The 17,447-nt window shown below is 45.0% G+C and overlaps 1 protein-coding gene across 1 annotated transcript; it reads left to right on the top strand.

Moving 5' to 3' along the window:
- The first annotated feature begins 9,855 nt into the window (after window positions 1-9,855).
- On the top strand, window positions 9,856-17,311 carry LOC307242844 (uncharacterized protein). The gene is made up of 5 exons (XM_080017444.1): window positions 9,856-10,046; window positions 10,572-10,601; window positions 12,290-12,435; window positions 15,747-15,818; window positions 16,667-17,311. Exons 1-5 carry the CDS (start codon window positions 9,926-9,928, stop codon window positions 16,682-16,684), a joined length of 387 nt encoding a protein of 128 aa, XP_079873570.1. The 5' UTR covers window positions 9,856-9,925; the 3' UTR covers window positions 16,685-17,311.
- Window positions 17,312-17,447: the final 136 nt, after the last annotated feature.

The following is a 17,447-nucleotide window of genomic DNA, read 5'->3' on the forward strand; positions in this document are numbered from 1 at the left end:
AGATAGAAATGTAGAGTAGAGTATTATCAGAGTATATTATCACTATTTATGATATTAAATGCCGAGTTACAGAGATCGTCTGGTGCACTAAAGACCATGACGACACCAAACTGCGCTCATTTCAACAGTATTAGAATCGTAGAGCTCAACCAGAACCAACTGTCGTACGAAAGCAAATATAACCACAACACGAGCAGCACTGTGAGCCTCCAAGCTCAATGAAACATACGCCGAGCAGGAAAATAAACGCCATTTCTATTATTTAAATACGAATAAATAATGAAAACAGAACGACCTCGATGTGTAAAAATATATTTGATTTCCAAAAGCCTAAAGGTTAAATGAAAATGTAGAATTAAAAACTTTTGTTATTACATGCACCACATTTGGCCTAATCCCAAACCTTGTATCTCCAATGTTGTGACATTTGGTCGATGAAATTATACTATTTTTTCTTTGTGGGTTGATTTTACGACTTTCATATCCACGCTTTCCTATGACGCAAAGCTTTCTAGCCATACGTTGAAGCAATTTTAAATGGACATATCGGTGGTTAATCGTATACCTACATGTATGGTGGAGATGGAGGGAAAACGATGAAAATGGAGCATGCTGGAAATACAGTTTGCACATAATATAACAATTGGGGAACATTTTAAAGTTTCTCTTGCAATCTTGCAATAATTTCCACAGAGCTAGGAGAAGAAGAACCCAAATAATAATAATAATAACAATAATAATAATAATAATAATAGTAATCGTCATCATCATCATAATCATCATCATCATCATCATCATCATCATCATAATCATAATAATAGCTGCTGGCAGCAATACACAGGTCCAGTTTATTCGTTGAACCACACGTACGGTACGTTTTTTGGTTTCTGTTCAATGCATCACAAGTTACTAAACTCACGAACATCAAACATCATGGAGATACATGGTGGAGGTACGTCCAAAGTACTTTTTCTTTAATATTCTGACTGACCTTGAGGAGCGGATTTTTGGACAATGGCTTCTTTATTGTCTTAGGTATTTGGCTATTTTCTCGGCATCTGGAACAATTACAAAAACAAACTTTGTAATTACTTTGCATAAAAATGATAATAAATACATTCTATATTATAAATATAATTAATACATGTTAGTTGTAAATACTACTTTAATGTATTTTTTTCTGTTAATAATCTTCAATTGGAAAATTCAGTTTAAAAGATTACTCCTCTATATTGTAATGCAGACAACATTTATGGAACTTTAACATTAAAATGTCATTAGAATTATTATAGAAGTGGCCATCGGTCTCAGTGATGACTGGTGACGCTGGGTCTTTATTCTTCTTCTTACTATCCTTCTTTTATGACGTAGCTACATAGGTTTATGTATTTACATAGTTTTACGATAGTAATGGAACGTCACTTTATTGGTGAACTTTTTCCTTGGATTACATTTTCAATTTTGTTGTGGTATTTCTGTGAGTAATTACCATTGCACGGCTTCTATCTTTCTGAAGACTCGCCGGATCTTGAACGCATCACTCGGTCGCACATTTCAGCGGATTTGACCTGAGGTGGTTACGAGTTTTTGTGGATGACTGCTTTTGTTATTTTTCATTAATCCGGCAAAGTAATGGGGACCAAAGAGATAAACGACCCCTCAACCGTGTTTCGTCGCTTCTGTCATTGTCGTGTTCCAGATGCTTTTAGCCGTATTTTGGCGTGAAATGCATCGGACCGTGTCTGTGATATCGATCAAATTTGGTCGTTGTTTCATTCATTTTCTGATGTTGATCGATTTGGATGAAACTTCAACCTGCAGGTGTTTGTGACATACCGGTTCAAACGAGACAAACCGGGTTCGTAGCTGCTGCCATGCTTCTGTTTTAAACAGTTTCAGATTTCAAAATTCAGGGAATTTTCCCTCCAGGCTTGAACCCTAATAATAAATATAGCTGCAGGCAGCAATACGGGGGGTCCAGGGTAGTCGGCCCTTTGTTAAAGTTCAATGGTCGAGTGTGCTTTGGCTCTCTGTTCTGGTGTGTTTTGTGACTGCAGAAGTGAATTTGTTCTGGCCTGGTTTAATTAAAATTCATATCAGTTATTCAATATTGTGAGCATGATTATTTTTCAGGATGATTCATTCACGTTGGGGAACAGAATCATTTTATGGTACTTTGAAAATCAACAGAAAACTGCTTTCACAATAATAATGTATTTTATAAACCTATGAATAAATAGAAATCAAATGTACAAATCAAAATAGGACTTTCTTCACATGAATTAATGCTTCTTAGGACTATATATAAATAACATGCAAACAAGGAGGTCAGTTACCTTTCACCTGTAGGTTTTTTGAAGAAAATAAAGAGTTGAAGTTTTATATTTATTTAAGACTGATCATTCGTAAAACAGGCAGGTGTAGAGTAGTGGCGTAAATGGGGAACTCAATACGCATTTATAATGCGCTGCCCGTGTCCGTTTCCCGTTTCTCCAAATGAAACAAATAAATACAGTGTGTTTTTATTATTTGAGATGTATTTACTTTTTCCTCATTGAGCAAAACAAAAAAACAAACACACACACACACACACACACACACACACACGCCGAGCCTGTGTGTCTTTTGTGGCGTCAATTTGCGCATGCGTGCAAGGATTTATGCTTCTGTGCGTGGCGCCATCTTGGTGAGGTAGTCATTGTTGATCACAAACTCCATCCACAATACTGGATCGTCTGTCTGGACGTTGGAACTGCACAAATCCTATTCGGATTGTCTGCGGGTTCGTCGGATCCATGACATCCATAAATGTCTGACGTCAGTTGCTCCTGCGAGTGCCGCCATCTTGGCGAGGACCTGGTTGTTGACCAATCACTAGACACTCACTTGCGCATGCGCGCGCGTTGTGCCGACGACAAAAAATAAATCAATTTTTTACAAAATTATTTCACAATAATGGACTGGGGTCTGGATCAAACTTGGACGACGGCATGTCAGGACCGCCCCCAATACACATTTTATTCATCTTGTCTGTGAGTGCGGCGGATCCCTGAGATACGTAGACTACTGACGTCAGTTTTTCATTGACAAAAACAATAGGTGCTGGACCCCAAATATTTAAATAATAATAATGATAATAATAATAATAATAATAATTAATATACCTGCAGGCAGAAATACAAGGGGTCCAGGGTAGTCGGCCCTTCATTAAAGTTCAATGGATGAGTGTGCTTTGGCTTTCCGTTCCACTGTGTTGTGTGACAGAAGAAGTTTATTTATTCCGGCCTGGTTACAGTGTAATTCTATGATCAGGGGCGGATTTAGGAGGGCGTGTTTGCGGCTGTGGGTGCGTTTCCAACATCGCAACTAACGACGGTTATCATAGGGCTGCATGATTATGGTAATCACGATTATTTTAGTCAATATTGTGATCATGGTTATTTATCACGCTTATTTATCCATTTTGGGGGACACAATGCTTTTACTGCACTTTCCTCGTTCGTTTGGAGCGGACCGAGGGACTCTCTCCAACCGTATCGGAACCGGATGTCACTGAAAATAGGATGGGGGCAGCACGGGTTGGGAGGAGGGCAAGTTCAATTTCAAAATGGCGTTGGAGGAAGACCCGCCGCGCCAGCTCTGGGGGGCCTCATCCCCACTGCGCACTGCCCACTGGAGAGCACCGTGGTCAGGGAGAGAGTGGAGGAAGATCCGGCGCTCCTGCTGTACGATTGGCTGTTCTTGTCGCGTGTTTTATGAAATGCAGAACATGTTGCTTTAAACGCAGGCCTTTAAACACAGCCCCAGCTCAAGTTGTCTGTCTAGGTGAAATACTCACAAGTGGCCAGATGGGACTGAGTTCCGGAAGATGAAGCTTGGGCTTATATCAATCGGGATGACGTCACAAAGCGGCCCGCTCTAGAAACGTATTCAATTATGACAGTTTTTCACGCCATTTGCTCCAAATGATCGATACTGATCAAATTATAATTATAATTCAGGAAGTTTGTATACATTGATATCTCTGGAATGTCTATAAATTTTGGCAGTGATGTCATTGGATTTTTATTTTGTAGAACTTACTCGGGTGCGTGTCAGTCGTCTCAGAAACGTATATATTTATGACGTTTAATACGCTGTGCTCTGTTTAATCCAGTTGTCTTCTGGTAATACTTGAACTTAATTTTTTTCAAACATAATAAAGTTTAATAGTAATTAAATAACAGATGTCACTTTGTAACTTCATATGGTTGTATCTTATATTCCTTTAGTTAAAGTCCAATCGCGACTATATGTGTCATGTGATCCGTGTACTCCCTCAACTTGTGCATGCGCGCTGTGGGTGGTGCCATCTTGGTGAGGTTCCGATTGTTGATCACAAACCCCATCGGCAATACTGAACCGCGATTTTGGATGAAACTCGAACGACGGCATGTTGGAAATGCCCCGAATACTCATCTTATTCAGATTGTCTGTGGGTTCGTCGGATCTATGATATCCATAAAGTTCTGACGCCAGTTACATCTGCATGCGCCGCCATTCTGGTGAGGTCCCAATAGTTGACCAATCACGAGATTCATGTGACTCGTGCGCCGTCATCGTTGTGCCGATGATAAAAAAAAAAAAAAATCAAGTTTTTTACTAAAATATTCCAGAATAATGGATGGATCAAACTTGGACGAAGTCATGTCAGAACTGCCTCGAATACAAATTTTATTCATCTGTGAGTGCAGCGGATCTCTGACATCCATAGACTACTGGCGTCTGTTTTTCAGGAACAAAAGCAATAGGGGTCCCATATTAGGGGTATATAATATTAATATAGCTGCAGGCAGCAATGCACAGGGTCCAGGGTATTCAGCTCTTAGTTAAAGTGCAATTGGCGAGCCGGCCCTAGCTATCTAAAGACATAGTGTTCAACACCAATATGGTCAATAAACGCCTCAGCATACGTTCATTTGAATGTTGTACGGTTTGTGTGGAAGGTGTGTTTTCTTGCCAATTCTGTTATTGCAATGTGATCTCTTCCTGGAACCAGTGGAGTCATTTGGGGTGGGCATTGCCCCCCAATGTTTTATGAATAGCCCCCAATCTAAAAAAGCCCCACAGTGCCGGCTCGGCGCCTCCATCGCTCCCTCTCTGACCGTACCGACTATGCCCACGGCGCGCCCGTGATCTGCGCTCCGTTTCCTTATGGAACGAAACATGCCCAGAAATGTGCCCAGAGCGGCAAAATGGCTAGAGCCGGGTTGGGCTAAGCCCCTGATGTCTTTGCATCCTAGCAACGCCCCTGCTAGGAACATCATCTTGTATTTCACCAGACGTTTTCATGTCCTGATAAAGGCTGGTTCCTTTTTTAAGGTTTCAGAAAGTATTTTAGTGTTTTTAATTGTCAGTAATGGAATCGACTCCATGTTATAATGGCAACACATCTGGTTTTCACCATGAAGTCGAAACACTCATATTACAGTACCGTTCATGTGGAATTTGGCTTAAACTATCAAAGTACTAATACAAATGTGTGCTGGGATATGCAGGTAAATATAGACGTATCCCGTTATCCCACAAACTATGTAAGATTCAATATCTGTATTGTTTCCAGGGCTTATTACAATAACACTGACTTGCACCGAGTGAATTAAAGAAAGTCACTAGTCCCGGCAATCACGCAGATCGTCCGCTGCTTTGCTGCTGCACTTGTTGGTTCTCCTTGCAACAGGTTGAGGCAGTTTGACTTTCTGACTGTGTGCCGGGATCAGGCGGAGCAAGGCGCGGTCTGAGTTTCCCAGCACAGCGCGGGGTGTGGCCTGATGCGCTTTGTGGACGGTGGTGGAGGAGTGATCCAGCGTGTTCTCCTCTTGAAGTGCTTGTATTCACTGAACTGCTTGTATATTTCGGGAGTCCATGTCTGAAATTCCCTTTATTTAAAAACCCCGAGAAGGATAACTAGAGCTGCGCACTGCCATGTTAAGCGCTGACTTGTCTGCGACCAATCAGAGGTCTGCAGTGCTATCACGTGACCATTGCGCAGATGAGAAATGCGGCGCTTTTTACTTTTTCTTCTCCAACAAAAAAGGACAGATATGGATCAAACTTGCAGGACGGCATGTCTTAACTGCCCCGGATCCAAATTTTATTTATCATGTCCGTGGGTACGTCAGTTCCATGACATCCATCCATCCATTTTCTATTAAGAACAACAGTAGGGTTCTCTGCCCCCCTTTGGGAGCTGGACCCATAATAATAGCTGCAGGCAGCAATACACAGGGTCCAGGTTAGTCATAGCAAATGTAAAAATAAGCCAAAAAAAAGGACATAACTAACATACTACTACACAACGTAAACTGGAAACCCATCAGTGGTGGAGTTTACCAAAATAACAGCACTAACAGAATTTTTTAAGTTTCTTGTCCGTGGCGTCCACGGTTTCTGAGCACCAGACACTTTCGGCCGGAGAATGGCTAGAAGAATAATAGTAATCCGAATAAAAACAATAGGGCTCCTGCCCTTCAGGCCAGACAGGAAGGTTTTCACCCTTCGGGCTCGAAACTAAAACAGGCTGAGCAGTAACAGATGCTAATCTCATCAAACTCAAATACAGATAGAAACGTTAGGAACAGTGGAAACCTGGCAAAGACTCAGAAATAACTAAGACACAGTTGATCAAATTGGTCACCATGGAAACATTAACTCAACTCAGCAAGTTTCCACTCAAAAATCTTGAAAGTCATGCATTTGATCTATAATTCCCTGTGAAGCACAGACTGGGAGCAAACTTCAGATTTGCAGCTCAAATACCATCTGAAGACACCTGTTTATGGTCTAAATAATGAATAAGAAAACACCAGACTTACAAGCTTGTGAGCAAATGGGATTAAATAATGCTCATGATGAACTTGATCAGGCAGTGGTGAGCCCCTTCAAGAGGCGTGTCCTCCATGACAGGAACACGAATTGAATTCATTGCCGTTCAAACAAATTCCTTGAGTAGAATTAGGATTAACATTGTTTTTCATTCCAACGTGAGCGCGTCAAACAAAGGGCGTGAAACCATGGAAACCAAATGCAAATAGAATCGATCCGAGTCCAGAACTGGGACGACCACTGCCCACTGTGAAAGACAGAGGACAAAAACTGAACGGCCGCTAGCGGGCAACAAGAGGGCCGTCTATTCCAATCAGGACTGGCAAAACCACACCAATGTGATTTCACTCATAATTTGTACCGCTGGGTTGTGCAAATGAGCAAATCCAAAAAGTAACTCTATAATAAGATCTCGATATAATCTATCCATTTTCACTCTCTGAACCTGGAAGTCCCACCTGGTGGATCATCTCTCCGGGACTGGCCGTCTATTTCGAAACAGATCTTTATTCCGGGAAAACAATGAGGAGGGTTCACCTGAACCTCAAGCAGTATATCTGTCATAGTCAGGGTCGTATGATGATGTCGAGCAAGGAGGAGTAAACATTAAAAAAAAAAAACAACAACCACGTGACCCTCACCGTGCGGTCAGCCTCCCAGGGGAGCGGGCTCCGTGCAGCAGGTATGATCCAGCATCCTAAGCAGGAGGGTCCACGGCCGCCCTCGCCGGCGTCGCACGGATGGAGAGGGGGTCGTGAACACGCCTACGTCGGCCCGCCGGTCGGGCGAGGGCGGCGGGAGCTCCTTCATGAAACAACGGCGCCGGAAGATGTATTAGAAATCTGCTCTCTCCCTCTCTCTCTCAGGTTTCTTGTTGCAACCGTCTGTCTTTGGCTGCCCCGTCAGCATTTAAAAAATCTGCCGCAGTTGGAATTGTGGGCCGGTCTAGAACAAGGGTCCGGTGTAGGGTTCAGGGAGCCCCGGGGAGCCTCCTTCGAGAGGTTCCGGGGGGGGGGGGGGGGGGGTCCCCAGGCAAAATGATTTATAGTTCAACTTCACCGTTATGTCATTCACAAGAGCACCGCCAGACAATGCGCCGTAACGGAATTGTGGACCACATCACACGTCTCTAACAACAACAATGCTCTCAGATTGGAGTCCCAGAAACAAACTCGTATCGAATGGGATCTGCGGCTTAACACGTATCAGACCGAGGGTCCTCGATGGGGAAAAGGTGGACGCTGACTGGTCTGCAGCCGCCTCCGACACCTGGAAGTGGAGCAAAGTGCACAGCTATAAAAGATCATTAATTCAGCACAGACTCTAACAAAGTGGAACGCAGACGTATCAGACTGACACCTGAGCCACAGGTAGGAACACACCAGGTAGGGTTAGTATTGCAATGCATATTCACTTGCACTGCGTGTGCGCATGCCTGCGTGTGTGGTCCTGCGTGCATGTGTGCGTGTGTGTGTGTGCGCGCGTGTGTGTGTGTGTGTGTGTGTGTGTGTGATGTAGGAGGGCTGTGTATGTGTGTGTGTGTGTGTGTGTGTGTGTGTGTGTGTGTGTGCGGGTGTGTGTAATGTGAGAGAGCTGGGTCTGTGTGTGTGTGTGTGTGTGTGTGTGTGTGTGTGTGTGGGATGTGGGAGAGCTGGGTGTGTGTGTGTGGGATGTGGGAGAGCTGTGTGTGTGTGTGCGTGTGTGTGTGTGTGTGTGTGATGTGGGAGAGCTGGCTGTGTGTGTGTGTGTGTGTGTGTGGGTGTGTTTGTGTGTGTGATGTGGGAGAGCTGGGTGTGTGTGTGTGTGTGTGTGTGTGTGTGTGTGTGTGTGTATGTGTGTGTGTGTGTGTGTGATGTGGGAGAGCTGGGTGTGTGTGTGTGTGTGTGTGTGTGTGTGTGTGTGTGTGTGTGATGTGGGAGAGCTGGGTGTGTGTGTGTGTGCGTGTGATGTGGGAGAGCTGTGTGTGTGTGTGTGTGTGTGTGTGTGTGTGTGTGTGTGTGATGTGGGAGAGCTGTGTGTGTGTGTGTGTGTGTGTGTGATGTGGGAGAGCTGTGTGTGTGTGTGTGTGTGTGTGTGTGTGTGTGATGTGGGAGAGCTGTGTGTGTGTGTGTGTGTGTGTGTGTGTGTGTGTGTGTGTGTGTGTGATGTGGGAGAGCTGGGTGTGTGTGTGTGTGTGTGATGTGGGAGAGCTGGGTGTGTGTGTGTGTGTGTGTGTGTGTGTGTGTGTGGGGGGGGGGGGGGGGCGGGGGTGCAGACTCTTCCGTCTGGAGCGGCACGCGCGCGGTTTACGTACGCGCTCGCGCTCGGTCGCCCCCCCCTCCACTCCGCTCGCACCCAAACGTGGGAGGCGCGTCGCCAAAAAAAAAAAAAAAAAAAAAAAAAAAACCCCAAAAAAACCTGCGGACGCCGCCATCCAACAGTTGTAGTTGGGAGTGAAAGGAAACCTGTTCCGCTGCTCCGCTGGAATCCCACCGTGTTTCATTCCGGCGGACTCGTCACACCCACGCCAAGGAGGAAGTTTTACCCAAAGCAGGTGCGTGGACAACAGGTGGGTTCGCGTTGTCAATCATACGAATGACACGTTTTTTATTATTCCGAGCTGTTCATTCCCCTTCTAATGTCAACGTGCGGCGCGGGCTTCGACGCGCACACGATTCCACGCACGGTCCCGCTTGTGTCGATAAGAGATAATGTAGTATGACATAATATGAGAGCGCTGCCTTTATCGTCGCTAGACAACAACCTATTTCCACAGGTGGGGCTGTGGTCAAGCCTCACGCGAGACAATTCGGACGTGGAATAGCATCCCACGCGTGACATTTACGTTTTGGATTAAAAAAAATCAAATAAAATAAAAAAATAAAGCGGGGAAAAAAAAAAAAAAAAAAAAAAAAGTAGGGCGTGTGTTGTGTGGCGTTAACGCTCGGAGCGCTCCTCTGCCCCCGCCACAGCTGTGCGTGCGTGCGTCCGTGTGTGTGTGTGTGTGTCCGTCCATCCTTGTGTGTGAGTGTGTGTGTGTGTGTGTGTGTGTGTGTGTGATTCGGGAGCGGAGCGAGCAGCGATGGACAGCTTGTTCAAGGGTTTGTCCAAAGCCAAGGAGGGGGTCGTGGCGGCGGCGGAGAAGACCAGGCAGGGAGTGACCGGAGCCGCCGAGATGACGAAGGACGGAGTTATCTTTGTCGGTAGGACGCTGAGAACGGTTTAAAGTGGTAATCCATGAGGTTGCTGTTTTTTTTGGGGGGGTGTTAAAAAAAAAAAAAAAAAAATCAACTTTCCATTTTTGACTTTGAAACGGACCCGTTCAATGCATTTTGCGTGACGCCTGCGCTCCTCTGTGTGCCGTTTCCCATTGTGTGGTGGCGGGGTCAGCATAAAGCATCGGAGCCACTTGTGGTCACTTGTGGCCCTCAGATGAAGAGATATCCCCGCCACCTCAAGTGACCAAAAAATATATATATATATATAAATACATATATAATCAATCGAAAGCAAATGTTGGGGGAAAGCTGGATGTTGGGAGAAAAAAAAGAATGGATTTCCGGAACTCGCAGCGGTATCCACCCAACACGGATGATTTTATGGATTTCCACTTTAATCACTGAGTGACGGTCAAGGATAAGTTCATGAGGATTTGTACTTGTTGCATGGAAAGCTGCTTCACGTTGGCCACAGAGCTTTCACCTGTGTGTAATTTCATGTCTCCTCAGGCACCAAAACCAAGGGTGGAGTCACCACGGGTGAGTGTTGATCCCAAAATATCGGCTGAAACATGATCAATGACTGGTTGATCGATACACCGGCACACAACACCGAAACAGGGGCCCGATTGGCTTCAGCTCGCTGTGAAATACTCAGAGCGGTATCAGCGGGAACATCTCCCCCAATTTCGTCGGCGTCTATGATATAGATGATGATGATGATGATGATGATGGTTTCCTTAAAAAAAAAAAAAAAAACTGGAAGAACGGAGAAACTGGCTTTTCCAGAGGATCGTGTAATTCAAGCCGAAAGGAAGTCCCTGCAGCGCACCTCTCCGTGCTGCGTCCATTCACCCATTTTCCTCACATTTCAACCAAATTCCAACAGCAGAATACTCAAATGATCAAACTGATGATACTTTCATATTGATGCTGATATCGCGAATGCAATATTTACTTTTTCTCCCCCCCCCCCTCAAACTTCCGCCTAAAAGGTCCTCAGGTGTAAGGTTCTGCCGCAGGGGGTCGATGTTTTAATTTTTTATTTTTTTTTCAAAATTTCTTTTCGGTTCATTTTTGTCCAAACCAGTTCGAGTGCTCACGGAAAAATACGTCATAATTCGACCAACTGTGCGGGCCGATTAGCGTCTATGTCCCCTGTCTTCCTCTCGCCGCGCGTCCCTGGGGACAGGGCGGGGCGAGCAGCGCTGCGAGGACAGACGGATGTGCCACCGGGGATTATGTGGAGCGGTTGTTTATGCACTATATGTAAATATGCCAACCCACGGGTCAACGCTGGAGGCGGGGTGTCTATGAGCCGCAGGTGGAACTAGAACGGAGCTCCACGTTTCAACGTACACCTGACAGAACATAGAGGCCGTAGAAATGTGCGTCTTTTCCGTGGGGCCGGACGGGAGACGGGGGGGTGGGGGCCCCCCGGCGGCAGATTTGGGCGATGATAAGTGTTAATCCTCGACCAGGAGGGCCCCGGGTCCAGATGGCCAGAGATGTCCTTGCCTAAAGCGGCTGAGTCACCGCTAATTAGCTTTAAAACGGCAGGAATTGACGGCAGAAGCGGCTGAAATCCTCACCGCCTCGTCAGATCCCATCACCATGCCAACCACCTCCGTATAAACACACACGGAGACACACACACACACACGGATACACACACATGCGGACATGTATAGGGAGAAGAAATGTGTGGTAACTGGCTTTACCTTCATTATGACTGAGCACGACACGTGCTGCAGGACACACCTGTTGACCTTGTGTTGGCTTCAAGGTTTATCTGAACAGTTCTCTGAAGGAGGCGAGTCTCAACACTAAGTTATATGTATATTCAATTGTTTTATTCATTTATTCATTTATTTATTATTTTTTACTGTACTGAATGAAGGGAAATAGACTTCAGACGCTGTCCTAAGTTTAAAAAAAAAAAAAAAAAAAAAAAAAAAAATCCAAGACAAACATTCCCATTTCTGAGATGAGTAACTCGTTCCTCTCCCCTTATCCTCCTCCTCTTCTCTCTCGTCCTCTCCACCTTTGTTTTTCCTTGTCCCCTCTCCCCTCCTCCCCTCTCTCCTCTTCTATTCCCTCCTCGATCCTCCTCCTCTCTCATCTCCTCCTCCTTTCCTCCCCTCCCCTCCTCCTTTCCTCCCCTCCTCTCCACCTTTATTTTCTCCCCCTTCCCACTCCTCTCCTCTCCTCCCTTCCTCTCCTCATAGTTGCAGAGAAAACTGTGTCTGGAGTGTCCCATGTGGGTGGAGTCATGGTTACCGGGGTTACGGCCGTTGCCCACATGACGGTGGAGGGGGCCGGCAACATCGCCGCTGCCGCCACCGGATTGGTCAAGAAAGATCCAGCCAAAAATGTGAGCAGCACATGGTTTCATGTCATGTTTGAAAAAAAATTCAGTCCTTCATTCATAAACACATTCTGTATATCTTTATGTATCTGACTATTTTCTGCTTTTAATCGTTTGTATTTTCTGGCTATTCATATGTATTATTATATACAGTACACACATTACACATTACATTAACATAAAAAAAAGTCTGAAAATTTTGGAAAATGATAATAAAATAAAAGTGGAATAAAAATGTTTTAATAAAGAGTGAATTAATACATAACTTAAATATATATATGTGTATCTTTGTATGTATGTATGTGTGTATGTATATGTATATGTATATATATATATATATATATATATATATATATATATATATATATATATATATGTGTGTGTGTGTGTGTGTGTGTGTGTGTGTGTGTGTGTGTGTGTGTGTATATATATAATTAATTTATTCATTCACTTTTTCTTTTAATTTATGTTTTTATTTTTTTTATTCCGCTTTTATTGCATTATTATTTTTATTTTCCAATTTTTTCAGACTTTGTTTGTGGATAAGCGCACCGAAACTTGACCAGAACAAATTCCTAGCATATGTCAATGCACCCCGGCAAATAAAGCAGACTTTATACCTTAATAAAGCAGAATTCTTCATTGCGAACCACATGTCGGCTCCTTGCTCCATGTCGTGACGGCGTCTGCCGTGCGTTGTATAAAAAAAAACAAAAAAAAAACAACCCTGAACAACCTTGAGGCTTTCATCGCCGTCTTTATTCTCTCTGCTGCTTCTCGCTCTTTGTCGCCGGGAGGAGCCGCACAGTGGGTGGTTTCAACGCTCGCACGCTGGACAATCCAGCCTCCGCTCTGCTCGAAGGGCGTTCCACGGGGAAGACGAGAAATAGGACGTTTACGAGCTGTTTCTGTCGTGCTCTGCGTATAACCGCCTGTTTTGCTATTCACAGGCAAAACCCGGCGGGTATTCAGATAAAAGGCCTCTCGCCCTCCTGGTAGATATATGTATATTAATATATTATAGCGTGGGGGGCTTTGAGATACATTTCCTTTTTAGTGCATGACGACATAGAAATCCACATTCCTTAATCAATCCAACTCATCTGAATAAAGTAGCTTCCACGGGCGTTTCCTCTTCCCGTAAAATCCCACAAGGTGGAAATCCGACAATTATATCACCCGCCATCGGCCCAGAGCAGCACCTATTGGCATTTAATAAGGAAAGGAAAATCACAAATCGTCGCTTGGGAAAGTCATTGGCGGTGAGACACGCCCTCGGTGATTTACATTATAAAAACTGTTAACGGCGTTAATGTTTCCCCGGTCACACCTAGGAAAGCAGGCGCTCCCCTGGTGTCGTCGCTCCATCCCTCCACCGGCTCAGCCCTCCATTAATAAGACGTTAAACGGAACACGATGAGTGAATCAGCCTCTGATGAGATAATCGCTCATTAAATCCCTGCGAGGGGAGACAAAGACAAACCAATTAAACATTTCCTCGGGTGAAAGGGTGGGGGGGGGACGACGACGACGACACCGGTCTTTCCGTGTGAATGTTTGAGGGGATGCTCATTTCCACGATCCCCTTAACTAGTGAAGGAATACGTCCTCAAGCCCGCTTCACACCGAATGCGTAGCGGCACGCGACAGTCGGATCCACCTCCCCACCCCCAGTGGCCGTCGGGTGAACTGCGTCTGAGTTTTGCAGATCACAAAATATGTCGGAGAAAGCGGCACATCAGCGAGACGTTTGGAATTAAAAAAAAAAAAAAAAAGATAATTTCCCACGCATAGGAGTTTAAAACTCCCATCATACACACGACTCACTGACATAAAAACTGTTTTATTGATGGTGAACATGACGGCATCCAATGGTGACGTTGATGACGTCGTCATTTTGAAATATGTGACTCAATGCGGAAACTTTTCACATGCGGAATCCCACTTTCCGTAGCAGTCAATGGACTTCCGGTTTGTCCTTTGTCGTTTTAGGTGTGAAGTGGGCTTTAATGGTGACACACACACACGCAGAAACACACGTTGGTTTCATTTAATTTTGTAAATGGGTCTTTTATTGAGGCAATCAAGTATATTTGTTTTTTTCCCCGCCTGTTGTTCCCCCCCCCCCCCCCCTTGTCGTCCTTAATGCTGCCGGAACCTTTCACACGCTGATTTATTTGATTGTAGTTTTTCCCGCGGGCGTGTAATCACATCTCTTAATCTTCCTTAGCGGAGGCTGCCGGTTTCCCTCTCTTTGTTTGTTTCGTTAGGCAGGAGCAACGCTTACTGCCCTCTCCCCCCGGGTGAGAAGCAATAAGTTACCCTTAGAGCCTGAACCGGGAAGTGGATTAGTGTCTTTAGACGGAGCAGTGACAGGACAGAGCAACGAGGGGAAACAGACAGAGGTGAACTGATGGAGAGATAAGGAAGAGATTAAGAAAGCCAGAGGTGGATGGATGTGTGGGTGGATGGACAGGTGGATGGAGGGGTGGATATACAGTATGGACAGATGGAAAGATCGATGGATGGAGGGACTGACACATGGATGGAGGGACAGACACATGGATGGAGGGACAGGTGGATGAAGGGATGGATATATGCACAGATGGATAGAGTGACGGACAGATGGATGGACGGACAGACAGACAGGCAGACAGATGGATGAATGGAAAGATAGATGGATGGATGGATGATAGATGGACAAAAAGATGGACGGACGGATGGTCAGACAGACAGACGGATGGATGTGTGGGTGGATGGACAGGTGGATGGAGGGGTGGATATACAGTATGGACAGATGGAAAGATCGATGGATGGATGGACTGACACATGGATGGACAGACAGACAGACGGACGGATGGATGGATGGATGGATGGATGGATGGACGGACGGATGTTTCTCGTGCAGGCTGTTCTTCCTTGACGTTGCCTCGGAGCCAAAGGCATAAATATCGATTTGTGAAAATTCCCATTCGGTTCCGAAAAGAACCTCAGAGAGTCTGAGGTCAAACCCAAGACGGTGACGTCACAGTGATGTCACAGTGATGTGGACCCACGGATGATTTTCTTCTTCCCTCTCCTCCCATCTTCACCAGCAGGATCGTCCTTGTTTTCAGTTTCAATCCGCTTTCCGAAGTGATTTTCCAACTGCGGGAGATTAAAACAATTCAATTTTCATTGCGGTTGAAATGAGCATTTTGGTTTTTTTTTTTTTTTCCAGGAACGATCAAAAAAAAGTGTGAGGAGGGGTGACAGCCTCAGTCTTCATCCATTCTTCATGTCATATTTTAACGATGTTTGTTGTTATTCTGGGATAGGATGAGGAGTCCACAGCGGCCGGCAACGTGGCCGAGCCGCCCGCGGATGCCGACCCTGCTGACGCCACAGAGGTGAGACGCCACTCTCCGTTCATGGAGTGGGAGCCGCGGGCGATCGCCGCGCGGCAGCGGTTCGACGTCTTCGGACGTCGCGAGAACAACAAAAGGAGCTCGTTCTGTTTATGAACGTGCGATCCGGAGCGGACGGGTTTTTTTTTTTAATCTATTTTTTTTTACGTGAGCGCGATTGTTTTATCAGCTTTCTCCCGCGATTACGATCCGTGTTCTTCCCGTGACCTTCTGAGGGAACGCACCGGCCTGAAACGGGTTGGACATTTTTGGCGCAGGCCCAAGCAACTCTGATACACATAATATTCCTAGGACAATGTTTTTGTGGGTATTGACTAGCCTACAATATGACTTCCTATACGAGGCTTTTTATGATAAAAATATTTGAATATGGCCTTGTGCCGTCGCCTTTTTGTGTCCCTGCCCGGGGTCCTGACGGCGCTGCTACATTGATGAACATGGGACGATTACGATGTAAATAACACAGTCTGCAGAATAAACAGCTTGTCTTGTTTATTGCACGGGAAAGAAATCCCGCAGGCGTGAGATGTCACGCCACGCCCGGTCACTTTAAGCACGAGGGGTTCCGACAGACGACCAAGCCGAGCGCCATGCTGACGTGCCCATCACAGTCTAGTTATAATAGGATGGGTGTATTCACATTTCCCAATTACGAACGTGTCATATGAAGGCGAGGTTAGAGCGATCGGCTGGAACGGAGCTCGTTAGCCGGATATGTACGCGCATCCGAAGCTTTTATTGAAATGGACCATAATATGCGGTTTTAATACGACCTTCAATGCAACGCGGATCCGTCTTATTGACTTTATCTTGTCCTCCGTGTCCGACAGGTAGATGCAGACGACTAGAAGACCCTGAACCAATCCAATATCCCTGAGCAGAACATTCCACGTCCCACTGCCAAGTCCCGTCGTGCCTCCCTGTGCTGTTCAGCCGGTGTGTGTGTGTGTGTGTCTATTCCAGCTGAATTTTCTCATTTATATTATTAAGTATGTTCATTGGTGTAGGTGATTAGTATGCCGATAAAGAATGTGTGTGTGTGTGCATGTGTGTGTCTATTCCAGCTGAATTTTCTCATTTATATTATTAAGTATGTTCATTGGTGTAGGTGATTAGTATGTCGGCAAAGTGTGTGTGTGTGTGTGTGTGTGTGTGTGTGTGTGTGTGTGTCCTCTGTCCAGTTGTCGGCCGCAGTGACTCCCTCCCACTGTGATAACACCTGGTCACTTTCATGATGTGTATGTGCGCGCGTGTGTGTGTCCTGTCTCGTCTATCTCCCCAATGGCTTTGACATAACTAATTGAAAAATAGAAATACTTCACAATTTACCACAAATAACACCTAAGTGTCTATACAATACAGAGAAATAAATAAACAGTAAACTATCTAAAAATGGAGACATAATTAACTAGTCTATTTTTGTGTGTAAATGGTCAGGTTTTTTGCAGTGGACTTTAAAGTGCTAAGCCATTCGTGGATTCATATTGTATTTTTTTAAGTTGTTACAGTTGGCTTGTAAAGAACATAAATTATCAGATGGAATAAAAAAAAAAAGCATGTATGCGTTCAGCCGACCTGCTGTGATATCTATTTCCTTTGATTTGTTAAGTG

This window comes from Zeus faber (genome assembly GCF_960531495.2).
Source record: "Zeus faber genome assembly, chromosome: 17".
NCBI classification, from domain to species: Eukaryota; Metazoa; Chordata; class Actinopteri; order Zeiformes; family Zeidae; genus Zeus; species Zeus faber.

Excerpts from the sequence above, each read along its gene's own strand:
- LOC307242844 (XM_080017444.1), top strand. The coding sequence starts at position 9,926 with ATGGACAGCTTGTTCAAGGGTTTGTCCAAAGCCAAGGAGGGGGTCGTG. Across the intron at positions 10,047-10,571 it reads GGACGGAGTTATCTTTGTCG|GCACCAAAACCAAGGGTGGA; the intron begins GTAGGACGCTGA and ends ATGTCTCCTCAG. Across the intron at positions 12,436-15,746 it reads AGAAAGATCCAGCCAAAAAT|GATGAGGAGTCCACAGCGGC; the intron begins GTGAGCAGCACA and ends ATTCTGGGATAG.